This window comes from Syngnathus typhle, linkage group LG7, assembly GCF_033458585.1.
Source record: "Syngnathus typhle isolate RoL2023-S1 ecotype Sweden linkage group LG7, RoL_Styp_1.0, whole genome shotgun sequence".
NCBI classification, from domain to species: Eukaryota; Metazoa; Chordata; class Actinopteri; order Syngnathiformes; family Syngnathidae; genus Syngnathus; species Syngnathus typhle.
The window spans coordinates 12,428,953-12,449,365 of record NC_083744.1 but is presented as its reverse complement, the minus strand read 5'-3'; the positions used below and the strand labels follow the sequence as shown (position 1 = coordinate 12,449,365).

General features: G+C 39.6%; 1 protein-coding gene across 1 annotated transcript; it reads left to right on the top strand.

The window, feature by feature from the left end:
• Window positions 1-411: 411 nt before the first annotated feature.
• syt9b (synaptotagmin IXb) lies at window positions 412-19,273 on the top strand. The gene is made up of 8 exons (XM_061283711.1): window positions 412-819; window positions 9,162-9,337; window positions 10,356-10,573; window positions 11,105-11,645; window positions 16,222-16,342; window positions 16,648-16,819; window positions 16,898-17,027; window positions 17,778-19,273. Exons 1-8 carry the CDS (start codon window positions 672-674, stop codon window positions 17,853-17,855), a joined length of 1,584 nt encoding a protein of 527 aa, XP_061139695.1. The 5' UTR covers window positions 412-671; the 3' UTR covers window positions 17,856-19,273.
• Window positions 19,274-20,413: the final 1,140 nt, after the last annotated feature.

Here is a 20,413-nt window from a genome sequence, read left to right as displayed (position 1 = left end):
TTCTGTTGGTAAAGGTCAGACACATGCATTACGTCTTGTTATTTAGGTCTCTAACCATCTGCAACAGGCAGTTGGCTAATGGACATTACCTCATCACGTGCATCTTTTATACTAGTAGGAAGAACAAAATCTTTGGCTTAATTTATATGTTTCCATATTGCGAGCATTGTCTCTCTTTTCATCTTATGAATCAAGAATGAAGTACGTGCTGTTTGAATTGCAGGGTAGAAAGTGCCATGAAGGAGGAGGAGGGGCTGTTGATGGAGACATGAACTTCCTGTGTATCTTGGCATCCCATTGCATTAAGTGGATCATAGAGAGCAGAGCACATCCAGTCACTCATTCATTCGCAGCCATTGATGCTTCAGTAGCGGATATAGGAGAAACATCAGGAGGCAGGCTTGGGAGCTTTCACGTGCGCGTAAATTAATTATAATAAGAATAATCAACCCCGAAGATGTTTTAATTTGGGGGAAAAATTATTAAAACCATCTTTACTGCTAAGAAAAAAAACTGAAAGTCAGACAAACTCTGGTTTTGCTAGACTTGGCGGCTGCGTCGCCATCCAGGGGTGGAGCCGCGGTGTCGAGCCTGTGGTTCGTCTCCGCCCGTGTGACTGAGGTGGACGATCGGGCAGGGTGGCCGAGCAGTCAGGAGGATGCTGGAAGGCAATGCCTGGAGAAAGAGAGTATGAGATTTGTCGAAAGGCGCTCGAGCTGCTTTCCGACTTGTGCTCCAAAGGAGAGGTGCAGGACGACAACTGCTTGGATTTCACCTATTACTTCAGGGACCTGGCCAGACCTCGTTACACGGACTCTGGTAAGGCTCAAAGCATCACTGGAGTTGACGCGCAACACTATATGCAAACTGGATTACAGATATATTTACGTTTGAGATAACGGATATTGTTTTTAATGCTCTCTTGTCATATGCATGCAACTTAAGCATATCAAATGGTGTGTGTATATACACAATCCGTCTAACTTTACTGGTGGATAAATTCAGCAGTGGCGACTCCGTTTATTCTTTGGAAAAGCGACAATTGTGAACTTGTTGCTTGCTTGCATCTTTGAAAGTATCAATTCTGTTTTACACAGCGCATCAACATCAAATGGAGAGTTGTTGGTATTTCATTTTTTAATGGACTAGATTAGAAGATGGACAGTGAGGTAGAAAAGCCCCACCCATTTCTCTAAACCCCGATGTGCACTTTGCATTTACGGCTTCCTCAAAACCAAACAAGAGATAAAAAGGCATTTATGCTGCTTGTTTGTCTCATTTGGCAGCATTTTCAAAACTACTTAACCAGAATATTCAGAGCGAAAACAAACCAGCTTGGAAAACTTTCAAACAAGATCATGAAGCAAAACAGGAGATCAATTAGAACAAGAGCATGACGTATGTTACAATGGGAATATAGGAGTAGGCTATTGTATAGCCTACATGTTTATATTTTCCATACACTGAGTATGTAAATGACGTGTGTGTGTGTGGTGCTGGTTGACTTTGTTAATTGCCTCTGATGCGTGGAATTTGCCTTTTAAAATGGATACAATCCATCATTAAACATGTATGCTGAAGAGGAATTCCAAGCTGCCAGATTGGTTCCCCCTAGGAGCTGTGACCCACTTCCTCTCGTATTAGACTGCTCTAAATGCATGCTCACGTCGTTTGATTCACATCACGCAACCGTCCTGTAAACTGAGGCTGTAGTCAGTCATTACAATGAACAGTTGTGCAATTTGACAAAAAAAAAAAAAAAGGGAGGTAATAACTACCGTTGGAATCCTGTTGAGACACTCTTACAAGTGGTTTAGAAACGATTTGGTGTCCTGATACATGCATTGAAGTTAAAGAAAAAAAAAAGTGTTGATGTGCCATAAGGCAACTTCCAGCACACACCCAAAATGACACCATTTGCTATTTTGATCTTCTTAATTCTCATATTGGTCTGAATTAACCACACCTATAATGAACTAAAGAGGTCCCTTCACACAAAAATCATTACTGTTACACCAAAAACATTGTATATAAAAAATAAAGCACTCATACTGAATTTAAATAAGATTATTCCCCACAAATATGGCAGCTGATGCAAATGTTTGCTGTCTTCTGCTTTCATGCCATGATGACTGCATAATTTCATACATGTTCTGAAAATTAATTCATGAGACATGCCATGCTATTCATTACTTTTACTTAATTCTGAGGAGTCACGGGCTCAGTGTGGTAAACAAACAAACAAACAAACAAACAAACAAACAAACAAACAAACAAACAAACAAAAAATCGCAACCTCCAGTTACCGCACATTGTTGTCTTTTGATACGCCATCTTTAGTAAATGCTACACGGGAGTAAAATCAAGTTATTAAAATCCCTTTAAAAGTGTATGAATGCCATTGCTATATAATAGCATATACAGTACAGTGGAGCACGGTTTTTGTCTGATCGCGCAACTGCAGCGCACCGCCGAACGCGGAACAGTGGTGCCTCGCGGACCGCGCAACCGTACCACGCTGGTCGCATTATTGTGACAGAGCTGTCGCTGAAATTAAGAAAATATTTCAAAAGTCCTGATGTACGTTCCACAATTTAAGTAGACATCAGTGCGCAGGGAGCTTAATTTGTTCCGATCGCACAACCGCAGCGCGCCGGCGCTCACTGCCGCATCTCTTTAGGAGCGTCTATGTGTTATAGGATGGCTTTACTGCTCCCACTTGCTTCCTTTGGAGGCATGATTAGAGGTGATGCAATCCTCAGAGTAACGAGAACGTAATAACGAACGGAGTCAGTTGGAATGCAGGTCCTCATCTCGCGAGGTTCGACATCCGAATTTCGGCCGACATCCGAAGCAAAAAACCGATTTGTTCGAGAACCGGGACGTTCAAAAACCGAGGCTCCACTGTACTTGCAAAGCACATTCAAAGCATGGATGGGGGAGCATGCATACATAAAAAAATGTCTAATAGGTGAATTAGATATTCCTTTGAAGAGGAACCTGTGTAAATGACCCACTAAAAATTGCATCTGAATAAAATTATGAATTAAGTATTGTAGAAGCAACATGTCAAAAACCTTATTGGAAATATGTTACTTCACTCTAAATATGACCAATGGCATGTATAACAAAAGCTTGCTTAGATGTTGTTCAAAATAACATCTCTTAATTCAAGAATGCGGTAAACTGGATGTCTGTAAATATAAAATGTAAACCTATCCGTGCACCTCAGTTAAGAAAAGCTGTGTATCGGAATTCAACACAAATTCTGTATTTTTCTCCACTCATTGTCATTTTGATAAGTCCTACATAAACAAGGCAGCAATTCATTGTTAGCTGCTGCTTTTTGGTTGGAGCTTGGATCAAAGGGATATGGCATGAACAAATGGCTGATGCTGCTCTAGTTACTGGCCTCGAAGATGTGTTGATGTAACAAACAGCACAGGAAAAACTTTGCAGCCTTTAATTAGGTCAACCCCAGTACAGGCTTTCTTGTTCATTTTGACCTGGAGACCATCTGCATGGGCTTATATGCCCTTTAGGGCTGGGAGTGGTCTATATGAATAAACTTGACTTGTCTTAATTTAAAAAAACTAATAATTTCCAATATTTACTGATCTAAACACATAATAATAATAATAATAATAATAATAATAATAACAACAACAAGCGGAACAACTGGGCACGTCCCCCTCAAAGTTCAGCGGTTGCGGGTTTTGGCCCTCGCTGTTTGGAGTTTGCTTGTTCTCCCTGTGTCTGCGTGGGTTTCCTCTGGGAATTCTGGTTTCCTCAAAGCACTTACACACCCATCACACTCTGGTGGTGGAAAACTATGTGAGCAGCCGCAGCTGGCCTGAGGCATTCTGACGGGAGCGAGGCTGCCAGAGTGCGCCTATGGCCCCTCTGACCACCACCAAACATTCGTACGTAGACATACACCAGTGCGAGTGGTACTGAAGGCAAGATGCGTGAAGCGTCTTGCCCAAGAACACGACATGTGACTCGGACAGACCTGGATTCAAACCACCAACCCTCTAGTGATTGAACGACCAGTTCTACTGCCTGAGCCATGCCCCCAAACTTATAGGGACGTGAAATACCTATATTGAGAAACATTTTTCAAGCTTATCATCCAGCCCTATGAAGCGCATTATGTTTAAAAATGCATTTGATTTATCTATATTTCTCCAGCTTATTTGACATTGTCATAGTTGCATTGACCTCTTATTAAAAGTTTTGTGTTATATGTTAAAATAAATTAACTATATTCAGCCTTTTTTCCCCTTATCCATGTTCTCCTCGGGCCCGCGTGGGTTTTCTCCGGGCACTCCGGTTTCCTTCCACATCCCAAAAACATGCTTGGTAGGCCGATCGAGCACTCCAAATTGTCCCTAGATGCGAGTGCGAAGGGTTGTTCGTCACTGTGTGCCCTACGATTGACTGGCAACCCGTTCAGGGTGTCCCCCGCCTACTGCCCGATGACTGCTGGGATGGGCTCCAGCACGCCTGTGACCCGCGTGGGGACAAGCGGTACAGATACGGATGGATGGATGGATATTCTCTTAATATAAAAGAGAAACCAGTCATTACTATGGGAAACTTCTTTCTTTAGATCTCCATGTTTCATAAAATCTGTTTTTAACACTCTCAGAGTCACTTGATTTAAGAATTCATTAAACTCTTGTCGGATTTCTTCACCACACTCTTAGTTGCATTTGATTTAATTTTGTACATTTTTGTGAACTCACTTTAGGACTTGGTAAAATGGGTTTCCTGGGTAATCTAAACCAAATTATGGTTCTCTCACATTCTCCTTTGCAACATCATTAGTTATATTTGCCCCCCCCCAATGTTCTACGTATATCCCTTCTTTGTAATTCTGTGTATTCTTCCAGGTATTGTTAATGCTGAGCAATCTTCCCACTCTGCAGAAGAACATTATGTAAATATTTCCCTTTAGACTCGCTCTCCAAAGCCATTTCACTTATTGTTTCTTATTGACCTACTGCTGACTCGGCTGCTGCATCTTATGAGCTGTTCTCGGAGGTTGACTATTGGGAGGAGACAATACGGTACAATCTAATGTGCTGGCATATACGTATAGTAGCCTCTTTCTCGCTTTGACAGCAGCATTCTACAGAGTATAATAAACTGGCCTTAATCATAGGCTTTCATTGGGTAATCCATTCCAAGTTTTTTTAATATTGATAAATGAAGGAAAAGGCCAACCGTACTTAACTCATCTGAAGCTGGAGCACCACTAGGTCTATATGTTCTGGTGCCTGACCCCCTGTAATTTTTTTACTACCTTTCTGCGGCCCACCAGTTGAGACTCACTGATTTAGCTCATCCTAAGAACAATTGGGCAGTCAACTAAATGGTGAATCATACGTTAAAATGAAGTTAAGTCTGTCAAATGTCATTCTTAACTATAAATTTGACGAAAGAATAAACAATAAATATAGTAAATAACAAACATACAAAAGTTTAATCCAAGAACATTTTCTAGCGCCATACACAAGCCACAAAAAAGGCTGTTAAGGATCGGATGGAGCAGGGCGACCAAATGCAGCTTGGACCAGGGTTTATTGGAGAACACAAACTAAAAGACTCGGCAAACTGACATGACTTAATGAAATAACAAAAGGACTAACCGACAGGGACGATCAAACCGTGATAGACGGGAAGTCACGTGTAAACGAAGGGTGTAAAATTGAGGTTTAGGTGTAAATATAAACATAAACAACACAAGCTGTAGCAGTAGTCACAAAGAGCAAAGAACGAAGACTATCCTCGGAATATCAGAATGAGTCTGGCCTGCCAGCTAGGCTGCAACATGAGGTTGGACCTCCATGTTGCTCTGATTCATGCCTGGGCCCACATAACAGCAGCACAGCTCACTCCACGGGCCACAAGCCCAATCAGATTACATTAATCAAATTCCTTCGAGATATGTAATGATGATTGTGGCATCTCGCGGTATAATGTAGTGATCTTAGTGATTAGTGGAGCTACTGAATGCAATTAGCTGCTCCGAGCTTTACAGATATTGATTACAGGCTGAAAGCAGATGTTGGAAATGAAGACACCCTGTCGCAACTAAAAAGTGCGTTTATTGCTATTTAAAAAAATTAAAGAAATGAGATTGGATTTCTTTTAAAGTCAATATAAAGAAGCATTGGAACAAATGAAGAAGGTTGAATCCTCTATGCATATCTGCGTCAGGGAGACACATAATATTCGTCTTTGCAAACCTAACATTTGTTTGCGACAAATGCCTTGAAAAAAACCTGCCGTTTTCATTGGCTATAAGTATCTGTGTTGTTGTAACACAATTCACGTGTGCTTTGACATTTAGAATCACAGCCAAACTAGTTACAGATGGCTGGCCATTAATGGAAACTACAGTGAGACTCATACATCATCATTTGTGTCACTCAAGAGTACTCTGAGTTTCTATCTGTTCTTTTCTAGTGTGCTGCAAAGAAATAAATATTGGTCTTAATTTATGGACATTCCACTACGACGAAACGTAACATTTGGTGACAGTTTTTAAGTATATAGATTGTGTGAGTGTCAGTTTCAGTTCAGTTTAAATTTCAAAGGTTAGATGTTGTCACACGCTTATCTTAAAACACTGTGTACAGCTGTTGCTCATACCCTTTTGAAGGTGGAGGTAGAATGTCCAAAATGGAGGCAAGCAGGCATGCAGGCCGAGGGAGAGAGGCAATGGCAGGCAGGCAAAGGTGGTAGGCCAAGCAAGGGGGGAGAGGGAATGGCAGGCAAACAGGTGGCACACAGGTACAAATCCAAATGGTTTGTAATTCAACTAAGGTTTCAACATAAAGGGTTCAAAGAAGTAAACTAAAGTTTGTTTTTTAAATTCCAAGTTTCAAGTTCCAAAAACTACAAGCTTGGAGCAGACTTGGAGCAGACTTGGAGCAGACTTGGAGCAGACTTGAAGTAGCTTAAAGCAGGCTTTTTAGCGGTAAAAAAAACTGGGCTGTCACTACTATCTTCCTTCCTTGTCTAACTGAGACTGACTACCAAGTGGGAGCAGCCTATTTATTTCCCTGATCAGGTGACCAAAGGCTTTGTCAAATAAAAGTCCATGGCCCAAGGTCAGCGAATCTTAAACAAAATTAAGAATTTAAACTAAGGAAACTAAATTGGCTCCAACAGATTGTATTTGGAAATTTTTGGTTGTGATACATTACCCAATTTCTTTTCCAAATGTATTGGTTTTCTGTACGTGTACATCTGTCCATTTTCTTAATCTTGTTTTTTGTGCATATACACATCCATGGAGAATTTAGTCATTTATTAACCGACCATGTATCTTTTTAAAATGTGGAAGGAAGCCAAAACAAGGGCTCACTACTGAGAGCCAGAGATGAGAGGTGAAATTTGAATGAAAAACTAACTGTGAGGCAGTCTAACCACGACTTGACTTGTCTTTCCAAATTATTTTGAAACTATTTGAAAAAATTCTTTCATGATCGCTTTTCTATGATCATTTTGGCCTTGCAAATACTAGTTTTGAGTATCAATGCTTGTGTGCAATGTTTAAAAGATGAAAACTTGTAATGCTGTGTGAATGTGGAGTTGCAGATTGACTTCACTTAAACCTGCTAAGTAATTTTAAAAACATTTTCTGAAGTGCAACCAGCTGTGGCGTTTATTCACCGTCTCTCTCCATTTGCTTCTTCAGTGGCCTGACAAGATTTTGCACTTGAGCACTGCAGTGCCTGCAGCATTTCTTCTCCATCTCCAGCATAACTTTGACAGGATATCATACTTCCCCTTTCAAAGCTAAAAATGAAGACGGAAATAAAATTAAAGAGAATAAAAATTAACTGGGAATGAAACACTCTTAAACACTGCTTCGAAACTACAAGAACCAAGAAATGCTGAAAAATAATTCCCTGTCAAAACAAGTTCAACATTCTTGGAATTTAACTTATTGCTTAAGCCCCCATCCCACTGAAGATAGCAAAATGTGCGTTAAGGTTCAGCAGGGTTTGTTCAACGTCACCAGATGTTCACCAACACGTTTAGTGGTATTCCTTGTCCCAAGGAAATTATTAACATTAAAAAGTCTCTTGAAAATTCCCAAGAAAAGTACAGGGTAAGGTCTGGCGAAGGTTTAGAGAACATTTGGAAACTTGAATGAACCCTGACGAGAATGTAACATTCTCTACCTTCCCAAGCATTCATAAATGTTCGCCGCTCGGTTGAGATTGTTTGGTTTTCTTCGTATTTTCAGCCTTGAAGCATAATAGTGTGTCATTTTTAATTTACCGTCACAATACCAATATAAAATGACAATGTTCGTGTTAAATAGAGAAAGCCAGGAAGCCAGCTGACAGTAAATAAAAAAGTGTTCTGAAAGTGCCTTCGAAAAGGGGAAAAGGTCAAATAATGAATCAAAGTCAATCAATCAAAAACCACATTGTGGTTCATCCAACATAGAAGTCCAATAACAGAACACTAATGGGGTTCTGACTAGGGCTGCCATTCCCCCCAATACTGTCATTATCACTCTGATTGCAGCAGGTATTAAGTGCAATTAATATCAAATAAATAAATAAATAATCTAGAAGGTGCCAAATACTTCTTTTGGCGCTGTACATGATCATTATGATATTGCTACAACAATCGATTTAATGACGGTCCTATGGCTTTTACATATACCACTCAATGGTCAAAATTCATGAAATGAATTTCTTATGGCCAAATAAATCATCTAAGGAATTCTAAAATCTTGATCGACACCACACTATGAAATATTGGATTTGATAGATAGATTTTTAATAAATTTGATTTGATAGATAGATTTTATAGATAGATTTTTTATTTGAAGCAAAGTACTGCAATGTGCCTAACCTATCTCATAAAATAAACAAAATAGGTCAACAGTGTTAACAGATACAACAGTTCATTCTGCATGAAACAAGATTACTTTCTTACCTGGCTTAGGTTAATGTTTTTTACTTATATTTGTGGAAACAAAATGTGACAGAAGACATTTCCACAGGGACATGAAACACATTGTTCATTAACAAAACTAACAGACATGCCTGCCATGAATTGGAGTTTTCTATGATACTGTTTAGTCACTTGAACCATGTTTAGTGTCTCCCGCTCTCTTTTATCTCCAGATGTATCAGTGAGCCTGCTGTCCCTGCTGGTCACCACCTGTGGTCTGGCTTTATTCAGTGTCTCCCTATTTGTATCATGGAAACTGTGCTGGGTACCGCTGAGTGGCCGATTTCTCCCAGATTTCCTAAAGGGTGCACATTTTCTGGGAGGGGACCAAGAACCTGTTCTCACGGAGGTAAGGTGAAAAGATGTGAAATATCTATCTATCTATCTATCTATCTATCTATCTATCTATCTATCTATCTATCTATCTATCTATCTATCTATCTATCTATCTATCTATCTATCTATCTATCTATCTATCTATCTATCTATCTATCTATCTATCTATCTATCTATCTATCTATCTATCTATCTATCTATCTATCTATCTATCTATCTATCTATCTATCTATCTATCTATCTATCTATCTATCTATCTATCTATCTATCTATCTATCTATCTATCTATCTATCTATCTATCTATCTATCTATCTATCTATCTATCTATCTATCTATCTACCTACCTACCTACCTACCTACCTACCTACCTACCTACCTACCTACCTACCTACCTACCTACCTACCTACCTACCTACCTACCTACCTACCTACCTACCTACCTACCTACCTACCTACCTACCTACCTACCTACCTACCTACCTACCTACCTACCTACCTACCTACCTACCTACCTACCTACCTACCTACCTACCTACCTACCTACCTACCTACCTACCTACCTACCTACCTACCTACCTACCTACCTACCTACCTACCTACCTACCTACCTACCTACCTACCTACCTACCTACCTACCTACCTACCTACCTACCTACCTACCTACCTACCTACCTACCTACCTACCTACCTAACCTACCTAACCTACCTACCTAACCTACCTACCTAACCTACCTACCTAACCTACCTACCTAACCTACCTACCTACCTACCTACCTACCTACCTACCTACCTACCTACCTACCTACCTAGTTTTTGTATCTATATTTTAGCGGGGTAGTTATTTTTCAGCCTACTCTGCATTCCTTATCCTTTGTTTAGTTTTTTGTTTTGTTTTAATATCTGTAGTTATGGACATAGTATAGGGTCCTGCACTCAGTGTTTTATTTCCTTTTGTTGAGTTTTTTTTTCACAGTAGGCGTTGAAAAGTATTACTGTTAACCATACGATATTGAAATATTTGTATCCCTAGGTGGATGGGGATGATAGGGAGTACAGTGAAGAAGGCTGTATGAAGGAGCCATCAGGACTCCCAATGGCTGTTTCTGTCCCAGAGTCAGGTCTAAAGATCAGCCACACATCACCTGACATCCCTTTGGAGGCCCAGGCCAAGGTAGACCATATCCAGGCCCACACCTTGGCCAGGGACAGAGTGCAAAGACAAATCACAGAACCTACGTCATCAGTACGGTCAGTACACTTCAAAACTATTGTGATGCTAACGCAAATTGGAAAAAAAGGACATAGTACGTGTGAACTTAGAAATTTTAAAACAGCTGCAGCAATGAAATGCAATACATAGAGTTGTATTGTGTTATATAAAGTGACAGACTCAGAGCAGAAGCTTTTACATTATATTCTATTATCAACAAAAAGTTGAATCATATCAAGCATACTAACATTGTTGACCTTCTGTTATTTGAGATTAAATCAGTAAAGTTTCAGAACAGTTATTTTCTCGCTAGTTTACCTGCTATTTCCCTAGATTGAATTGGATGCTCTGCTCTGTCACTTAGCTTTCCTGATTTGTAGCTATTGTACTGCTTCAATCTGGTTGGCAGCAGCTCTGCAAAGCTCCACAACAGGCCTTCACCCAAAATAAACTTTCAATAATGTAAAACTAAGCATTTTTGTTTGCATAAAAGGGTTATATAAGTAACAGTTTGTAAATAAAACAAAATGTCAGATATTTGATGCCTAAAAGGTTACCTTTCCTTACAGACACAACTCCATCCGTCGTCAGATGAACTTGTCCAACCCAGACTTCAATCCTACTCAGTTCCAGCGTCAGGATAGTCTCACTGGTTTAGGTCGGATCAAGCCGGAGCTTTACAAGCAGCGCTCGGTGGACACAGATGATGGACGAAGGACAGACAGCTGTGGACGTCTTCATTTCATCCTTAAGTTTGACTTTGATTTGGAGCAGCTGATAGTAAAGATTCATAAAGCTCAAGATCTTCCCGCCAAGGATTTCTCTGGGACCTCTGATCCTTACGTGAAGATCTACCTGCTGCCTGATCGTAAAAACAAGCACCAGACAAAGGTGCACCGCAAGACCCTCAACCCAGTATTTGATGAGGTGTTTCTCTTTCCAGTGGCATACACCGAGCTGTCGAACCGAAAGCTACACTTCAGTGTCTATGACTTTGACAGGTTCACTCGCCATGATTTGATAGGGCAAGTGGTGGTGGACAACTTCCTGGATCTTGCAGACTTCCCACGAGAAACTAAATTGTGCCGGGACATCCAATATGTCACTTCGGTAGGATATACATCTTTATATTAGATATGTGTTACTCACTCTGTTGTCCTTTTGATAATATTACCATTTTCACATTTTACCCGTTGGCAGAGTTTACTTGACCTAATGTGTTTACAGATTATATAGGCCAGGCCTATCCAATTTGGTCAAAAAGCCAAAGAGAGTGGCCATCTGCTCAAATGATTTTAAAAAGGCCAAAATCCTGTCCAGAGAGAATAGTATCAGGATGTGTATCAATGGATATGTGTCTAATTTTCCCTCAAAGTAGAACTCGTATGCGGTTTCAAGTGACAGAAACACTGAAATATACTTAGAGACAGTTAATGTTTAATGAAAGCTGTAAGAATCCTTACGGGTGGTGACCCAGATATAACCAAACACAACGAGAAATAGCGTGACAGAAACACGCAGATGCCATCTATAGTAAATTATTCACTCAAATTTATGTATAGCGTCGACACACTGTGTGACAGCGTGAGCACCTGCCAAGCAATCGTTAGAACTGCTACAGTGTTATTATTAAGACCCAGAGGTGGGCATTGTCCTCCGTCCCTGAGATTTCTGTCGCTATTTCAGTCTCACCCAGTCCATCCGGGTCAGCGAAATTACGCCGAGAAAGAACTTAGCAGCACCCCATCAGACGCAGGCGCTACACACCTGACATGCAGCCAAATAAAGGACAAATGAACAATAAAACACAGTTATATATCTTTTGCTAGACCGCAATGACATGGATTGGGTCTTGCGACCAGGGACGGGCTAAGTCCGCGTGGGTCAGGGATGCAATACTCAGGGAGGGAGCATGATGCCCACCTCTGTTTACTGTGAGATGTTAAATGGGCCCCTAACCGTCCATTCTTGCAACCATTTTCAACACCGAAAGCCAGGTTATACGTATATCACGGATTTCACTCATTGCAGACATTTTTTGGAATGTGACCCCCGTGATAATCGTACTGTGATAATATGTACTGTGTTTGTGGTGGGATAAATTTGGAAGTTTGTCAGGTTTGCGTAGGAGAGACGAACATTACTCGTATGTGCAGTGCTTTGATAGACGTGGTTATGTGTTGCATCACGTTGGCATGAAAAACATCACTTCAGATGCCCACGTGTTGATTATCTTAACACCTTACCGATTTGACAGCTATGCCTGGTGAATAAGGTCAATCGAAGTAGGTTAGAGCCTAGCCTGAGGGTTAGCACTTTTCAACTACAGCTGCACTGTCTCCTGTGTCAAAGTATGAGGAGAAACTTTATATACTTTAAAGTCATATTTACTGTACAATTAATATTTTTTTTTCTTAACACACAAGGTTTCACTGTGTGTTTTTTTAAACCGTAAACACATGAGGATGGGCAGGGAATCTGTTTTTCTCCAGCAGAAGTAGGTTACATCCACTGGGATTGCAAGAAGGGACTCATCTATAGTCCCTAGACTATGTGCATTAATCATAGCCGTACAATATTCGAAAATCCTGTACTGGGCTGTAATTAACACATACTGACGAGACCCAGACATACTTTACTTCAGTGTGGAGTGAATGAATAGGGCACATTGATTTTTAAATGTCACTCTTTTGTGTGTTTTTTTTAGCTTTATTATTTTACATTATTATTTATTATTATGACCTTTCCACACAGAATTGGGACACTATAAATTGACCTTAGATTGATGCATATATACACAAATAATAAATAAAATAAAAAGCTATTTTTCCATTTATATTAAAATGAGAGTATAAAGAGAGGAAGACATATTTTTGCTGAAAAACACTCTAAACAAAATTAACAAAAACTCAGCAAGAAAATTAATTACAGAGACTAGTGAACTTGGGGAGTGGGGTCGAAATTACTGTACATGGTCCAAATTATATAATTTTCTGGATTTAATAATACAAATAACAGCATCTATCCAGCCATCCTTTTGCCGAACTGCTTCCGATTTACGAGGCTCGTGGGCGACCTATCCCAAGTGAATTAGGGCAGACGGCGGGGGACACCCTGAACTTGTCACCAGCCAATTGCAAGGCACACAGGGACGAACAACCATCCGCAGTCGTACTCACACCTACGGGCAATTTGGAGTGCCCAATCGGCCTACCATGCATGTTTTTGTGAAAGTGGGAGGAAAGCAGAGTACCCGGAGGAAACCCAAGGGGCGAACATGCAAATTCCGCACAGGGAGGCTGGAGCCGGATTCATACCAACAACCTCTGCACTGTGAGGTTGACGTGCTAACCAGTGTGTCACTGTGCCGCCATACAAATGACAGTATATAAGACATAACTTAACTAGATTTTTTTTATTTTGTGATACAACTATTTTTTTTAATTCCTTCACATATTTATTGACAAATTTCTCAAATAATGAGTACACAAATGATAACACAGTTCATTGCTGATGAGGTCATGCTATTGGGCTCTTTTTATCTCCATTTATGTCTTTCTGCCAATTCAGATGCTTATATTATATAATTCATAACCTAGTCACTTACTATTAGAAGCAGAGAAGAGGAAAATGTGGCAGAAGTACCGCAAAATAACTTTCTTCACATTTACGTGCATAACTTTGTTGTGAAGCAATAGCCTCATTCTGTCAAACGTCGCAATATGAGACTGATTTATTTCCTTCTACCATCTTTAGTCAGTCATAAAATATTTTCTTTTTACTCTCGTGCGAGGCTCCTGGGTAGCCTTCTGGTCAATACAGAACAGTGTTGGGATTAGTTCTGTGCTAAGGTTTTTCAGTAGAATAATGCTGAACTTTATCCATGTTTTTATTGCAATCTAATCCTAATGTGGTCCTCATAATCTAAGATTGAAGTACAGATATGCTATCATTCATTTGGCTCCAACAAATTGTTTGTTTCCCCAAAAGAAGTCACAATGTAAGTGATATTGCAAGCATCCATGTCTCATCTCACTTTCAGCACCTGAAATGAAATTACAACATCTTTGCTTTTATTTTCTGAGACTTTTTTTCATCAATCTTTAATCGGTCAGGTGAGAGTCTATTTTGTTCGACCGCATTTTGGTTATTTGAATATTGCTATCAAAAATCCTGAAGAACTGAATGTAGTATTGACTCACCCAAACACATCCACAAATATCACTGTGTCCAATTATTATCTGCATTATACTCATAAGACCTATTTCCATTAGCAAAGACCAAAGATACCATCAAACTTGACAGTTTAAACGACGTAAAAGGCTTGCGGGCTGCTTTTGTCCTAAGGAAGCTGAACAGGCCCGATTCTCTTAAAATAAGTATAAAGCGTGCAATGACGAAAAACTAGATTTTTCCACAATTCATGCCAATTATGGGGCTACTGAAGATGTGGTACTGATCAATTATTTTGATCCCCTAAAAAATTTACTTGAACCAAAGATTTTAGGTCCTAAACACAGAGTGACAAAGCGAAGAAGAAAATGACCAAGAAACGGTGGCAAATCGAGTTAGACTGTCAAAATCTATCAAAGTTTGAGAAAATTGATGAAAGAACCTTACTTTTCCTCAGGGAAAGAAGGTGTTGGGATTGTAATTGGAGAAGATGAACTGTTCTCTCTCACTCTGCTTTATTGTTGTGCTTCAGGTCTCAGCTCTAATTTCACTGGCTGAGCACATGCGACCATATTATTGACCGCAGGTCCCGATTTGAGTGCTCAAGACTAGTGGCCAGCACTCTGTAGTCTGAAAGCAAGCTCAATGGGTTTGTGTAGGAGGATATGAAATTATTGGTGTAGTGCTTTATGGAAGGCTGATCAGTTTATGCTTGCCTGTTTAAGTATACGTCGGCACAGATTCAAATATTGTGTTTTGCCACTTACAAATAATGTCCCGTTTATACGTACCGTATTTTCCGCACTATAAGGCGCACCTAAAAACCTCAAATTTTCTCAAAAGCCGATAGTGCGCCTTATAATCAATACATTATCATGGTTATTGTCAAGCAAATATGTTCACGTAAATGCTAATGAGTCAGTAATGGTGGTTTGAGTGTCTGTGTGCTTGCGTGCATGTGTAGTCCACTTCCAACTAGTCACCGGTCAGCGCTGAGCTGCTTGGCCAGATAAAATGTGTTCCCGCCTCGAGCCATGATAATTTTAAATTAAGCTTAACGGACAGGCTTTGTCGTGTTGGTCGGTTTGCCATGGCTGGCGGGAAGATTTTTCCCAAAATCTGGCATGACACTTTGCATGGTGACCGAGGGGAAAAGTATGGGTGTTGAATCTTTTTACCTGGAACATTGTGGGTGCTAAAACACATCCTAAATGAGTATGACACCCCTGCCAGTCAGAATAACATTTGCATTTGTTCCATAAATTGTGGTGAAAGGTGGCCGTGCGTTAGTTTGTCAATTCAACAAAAAAACAAGAAACACTCTCAGCAGGACAATTTTTTGTTCTATTGCAAATTGTATGAGATTGTAACAGTGTCTCAAAATAGTTGTATAACAGAATTGCTTCCCAAAAACGACAAGACCTCGTAAAATCTGTGATTTTGGTGAATACACTTAAAAGGGAAAAATCCTGATTGAGGTATCCAAATGAAATATGTATGTATTTCTTTTTAGGACAATGTGGATTTGGGAGAGCTGATGTTCTCATTGTGCTATCTCCCCACGGCTGGCAGACTCACCATCACCATGATCAAAGCTAGAAATCTCAAAGCCATGGACATCACCGGTGCTTCAGGTGGGTTTTTGTTTTTAATGCAACATTCAAAGGAGAATCCAAAGCCATGTTTAAGCAAACCATTATCTTAGCCATATTGAAAATAAAGGGAAGACCGAAGACTTGAATATTCTTTTAAGATCAAAAAACAACAACATTTCAAAAATGTTTATAGCTGTCTTCAGAGTAGTAGTACCTCAACAGTCATTAACCCTCACCACGCATCACTGGTTGAAGCTCCTAGGTTTTAATTTAGAACACTTTTGCAGCAGAGATGTTCTTGTCCATTGATTCTGTAATCCTTATTGAACATGCTTACTCCATAGATCCATATGTAAAGGTGTCACTGATGTGTGAGGGCCGGAGGCTAAAGAAGAGGAAGACGTCAACCAAACGCAACACTCTAAACCCAGTTTACAATGAAGCCATTGTTTTTGATGTCCCTCCAGAAAACATCAATCAAATAAGTCTACTTATAGCTGTCATGGACTATGATCGGTCAGTTAGTTACTTTTGATGCTTTTTTTTTGATGAGCAAATCTGAGATTGAGCACTTTGCTCTTGTGCTTCATCTAGGGTTGGACATAACGAAATTATCGGGGTGTGCAGAGTGGGTAATGAGGCTGACACTCTGGGACGAGACCACTGGAGTGAGATGTTGACATATCCACGCAAGCCTGTCGCACACTGGCACCCGCTAGTAGAGGTATGACAATTTATATAAACATCAGAACATAAAGGTCAATCTGGATTCATTGAGGCATCATTCAAATCTCTAGGAGCTCACTTTTTAACGGTGTATCACATGACCGAGCAAGTAGCCACAAGGTGGAGCGAATTCTCCATCACAGTCTAAACAAAGCAGCTGTCCCACAAGTCGGACCCTTGCAGAAAAACCTAAAGGTTTTGCAAAATATTCCAACTTTATTGGAATTGGGGTTGGTAGGACATTTCTAGCCTTGCTGAAGTTAATCTGTTTTGAAGGGATAGTCCAGTCTCATACAAATATACCAATCCTTACTCCTGAGACTTCGAATTTAATTTAGGGACTTTCTTTATCCAGTGAGAGACTAAAATAAATAAAATAATTTTCAGTCACGGTTGTAAAGAGACTCACACAATAAATCGATGACGATTAAAGGCTTTCCAATTCATCAGATACTTTAGAAGCACCTTTTATGTCATTGAGCAAAAAAGACAGAACCTTATCTGCTCCTTTTGTTGCATGAATGTGTGGCTGAATAAAAAGGAGGGGTTTTGCCAGCACGTCATCTGAAAAGCCTTTGTCCATGAAGACCTCATTTTTAACAGGCCCGAGTATAATCGTGTGACACCAGAGTGGATGCTAATGAAAGAAAATTGGAATTTACCAGCGCCAGCTTTGCATTATTTTCCCATGTACATTTTTCCGCAACTAACTGCACCATTCTTGTCTTTTTTGTTTGTGGTGAATTAGTGGGTTGGACAGGGAGCAGCAGGGAGCGGAAGTCAAGGAGGATCCACCAATTCTCTGAAGGCACCACCCTCACCCTGAACACACACACACTAACACCAGGCACACGCAGGCACACACTCAGACGTGCACACACACAGGCACCCTAAGCCTCAGGTTGGTAGACTAATGAAGAATGGACCTACAAAAAGAACCATAAAGGCTTATCCCTACTTTACTTACAAGAAATCTCAAATACATTCCAACTAAACTGCTGCATTATACTATAATCATTGTAGCTGTTAATAACAATATTAATATTTTGAAACTAACTTACTTTTGTGTGAGTTGTGTAAGTTTAGATAACTGTGACTGACTACCTAGGATTAAGTTAAGGTTAATTCAACGTAACAAATTTAAATCTAAGTGAAAATATTTTTTTCTTTCATTTCAGCTTTCTAAAAATATAGTGAACTATTTGCTTCAAGAACATGTCAAGAGGCTAACAAAAATAATTAAACTTTTTTTCTTTTGCTTAAAGCATGTTTAAGTAGCATTTATCACAGTGTTTGGTCAAAATAAAGAAAATAGAGGCGTAGAAATATTTGTGTGTATGCATTTTTCAGAGAAGAGCTCTTTTAGAGTGTCTGGGTACAGTTTTTTAAATGTATTCTCTTTCGCTTCAGGGCATTTTAACTGAACTATCCTAATTTAGAAATATGCCCCACATAGAGTAAGTGAAATAAAATCAGGATTCCATTTAAAAACGGAACCACCAACCAGTCATTGGCGATATGCTATTTTAGCCATTTTTTTATTGTGTATTTAAATATAAATAAGAACTAGTTCATCCCCAAAATGCCTTTCTATCTTTGGCAACATACACATTCACAGGAGTTGGCTAATAAACAAACAAACAAACAAAACAGACAACATATTGTGAGTAATAAATGTTCTTCTTAAAGTGAGACAACACCATGTTGTATTTGTAAACTTGTTTTACATTTAGCTTTTGAAAAAGTGTTTTGGACACTGTCACAAGTTGCAGTGATGATTTATTTTTGTCAAGTAAATGCATGCATTTTGCTTAGCTTTGCTTCTGTCAGACGAGAATACAAACACAATCTGTATTGGTTACAATGTCCCTTCAGATGTTATTAATAAATATTTCTTTATGAATGGATTGGTGTGTGTGTCAAAGAAAACAGCTCACCTGCTCTTTGAGTGCTTTCTACTTATTACTGTAAAAAAAAAAGGAACATTTATGATTAACCACACAATACACACGGTTGTGTCAAAAGAGATGCAGGAGCTGACATTAGTTACATCGATCTTCAAATGTTAGCAAAGGGATAAACCCTGCCAGATACTATATATATATGTACAGGCCGTTTACCACTTTGAGCAATGTAATTTGGCACATACACATAGTATGTAGGTGTAGAAGGCTACATCTGAGCAGTATGTGAGAAATACACAAGTGGATTGCAAGGCAACCATGTCTCTGGCGGTGTGTGATTTTAAAGGCTGTAGACATAAAGGGTTGATGTTTTTTTATTTTCATTTTTCAGGACAATTCAATAATAAATGGCATCAAACTTGCTTCCAGGGTCTTTCCCAACTTTTTGTCAAAATCTGTCATAATTTGTTTCCTTGTTTTAATGTCATAGTTTTGGTTCGCATGTCTGTGTGGTCGCCCCTCCCCTCCTGTGCTCACAATCTATGTAATCGACGTCGCCTGCCTCTAGTTACCTGTCATGTATTTAAGTCCTGTCTGCGTGTCACTTCCTGTCGGATTGTTCTCGTCTCGTCTCCTTGTTTCTAGTCTGCAGTCGGTTCTGTTCTAGTCTTGTTTTGTCCCTAGTCGAGTATCTATAGTTTGCCTTTTGAATTCGTTCAATGAACCCTGATCCAAGCTGCATTTGGTTGCCCAGCTCCAATCGCTTCATGACACTTTTCTTTCTACATCAGAGAAAATGACACGAGTTGATAAAAAAAATGGTGAGAAAATGATGGAGAACACTCCTTTAATAATTTAGTAATTTTACGATTTAAAACTGGCTGATGTTGGTTCGATTAGACTGGAGACATCAAACAGGGTTTTAATGCTACCCAAAAGTTTAGCAAATTTAACACAGTATCACCAAAGAACATAATGCATCTCCTATTCAGCTTTCTACTTAACAAAACCGTTAAAAATGCTACAATTCCTAAAGAGACTGTAAGTTGTCACCACTCGAAACCTTGCCATGCGTCCATTGTGTACACTTTTCCTGGTCAGTCAACCAAAGGTACATAAAGAGACAAGCATCTACATTGACACCGCGTGGAATCTTCTTAAGGTCTCCAATTAAAGTTTTTTTTCCAATGTCAAAGAATGTCAGGGTTTGTGAGAAAAGCAACTAAAGCATGTGAAGAACATTCAAACTCCACACAAAACAATAAAGCCAGAACTCTTGAATTAGTTTAGTTTTTGTTGTTTTGAGGACTGGATACCAGAGGCAAAACGTACTCACTGACCAGACGTCTTGTGTGAATCTAATAAACCTGCTTAAGCTGTCATTTTATTAGATTTACCACATCTGCCCCTGAGGTGTCTAATCTTACCATATAATGAGAACAAATGAAACCGGTCTCCTTGTCTAGTTCAGAGGATGCTC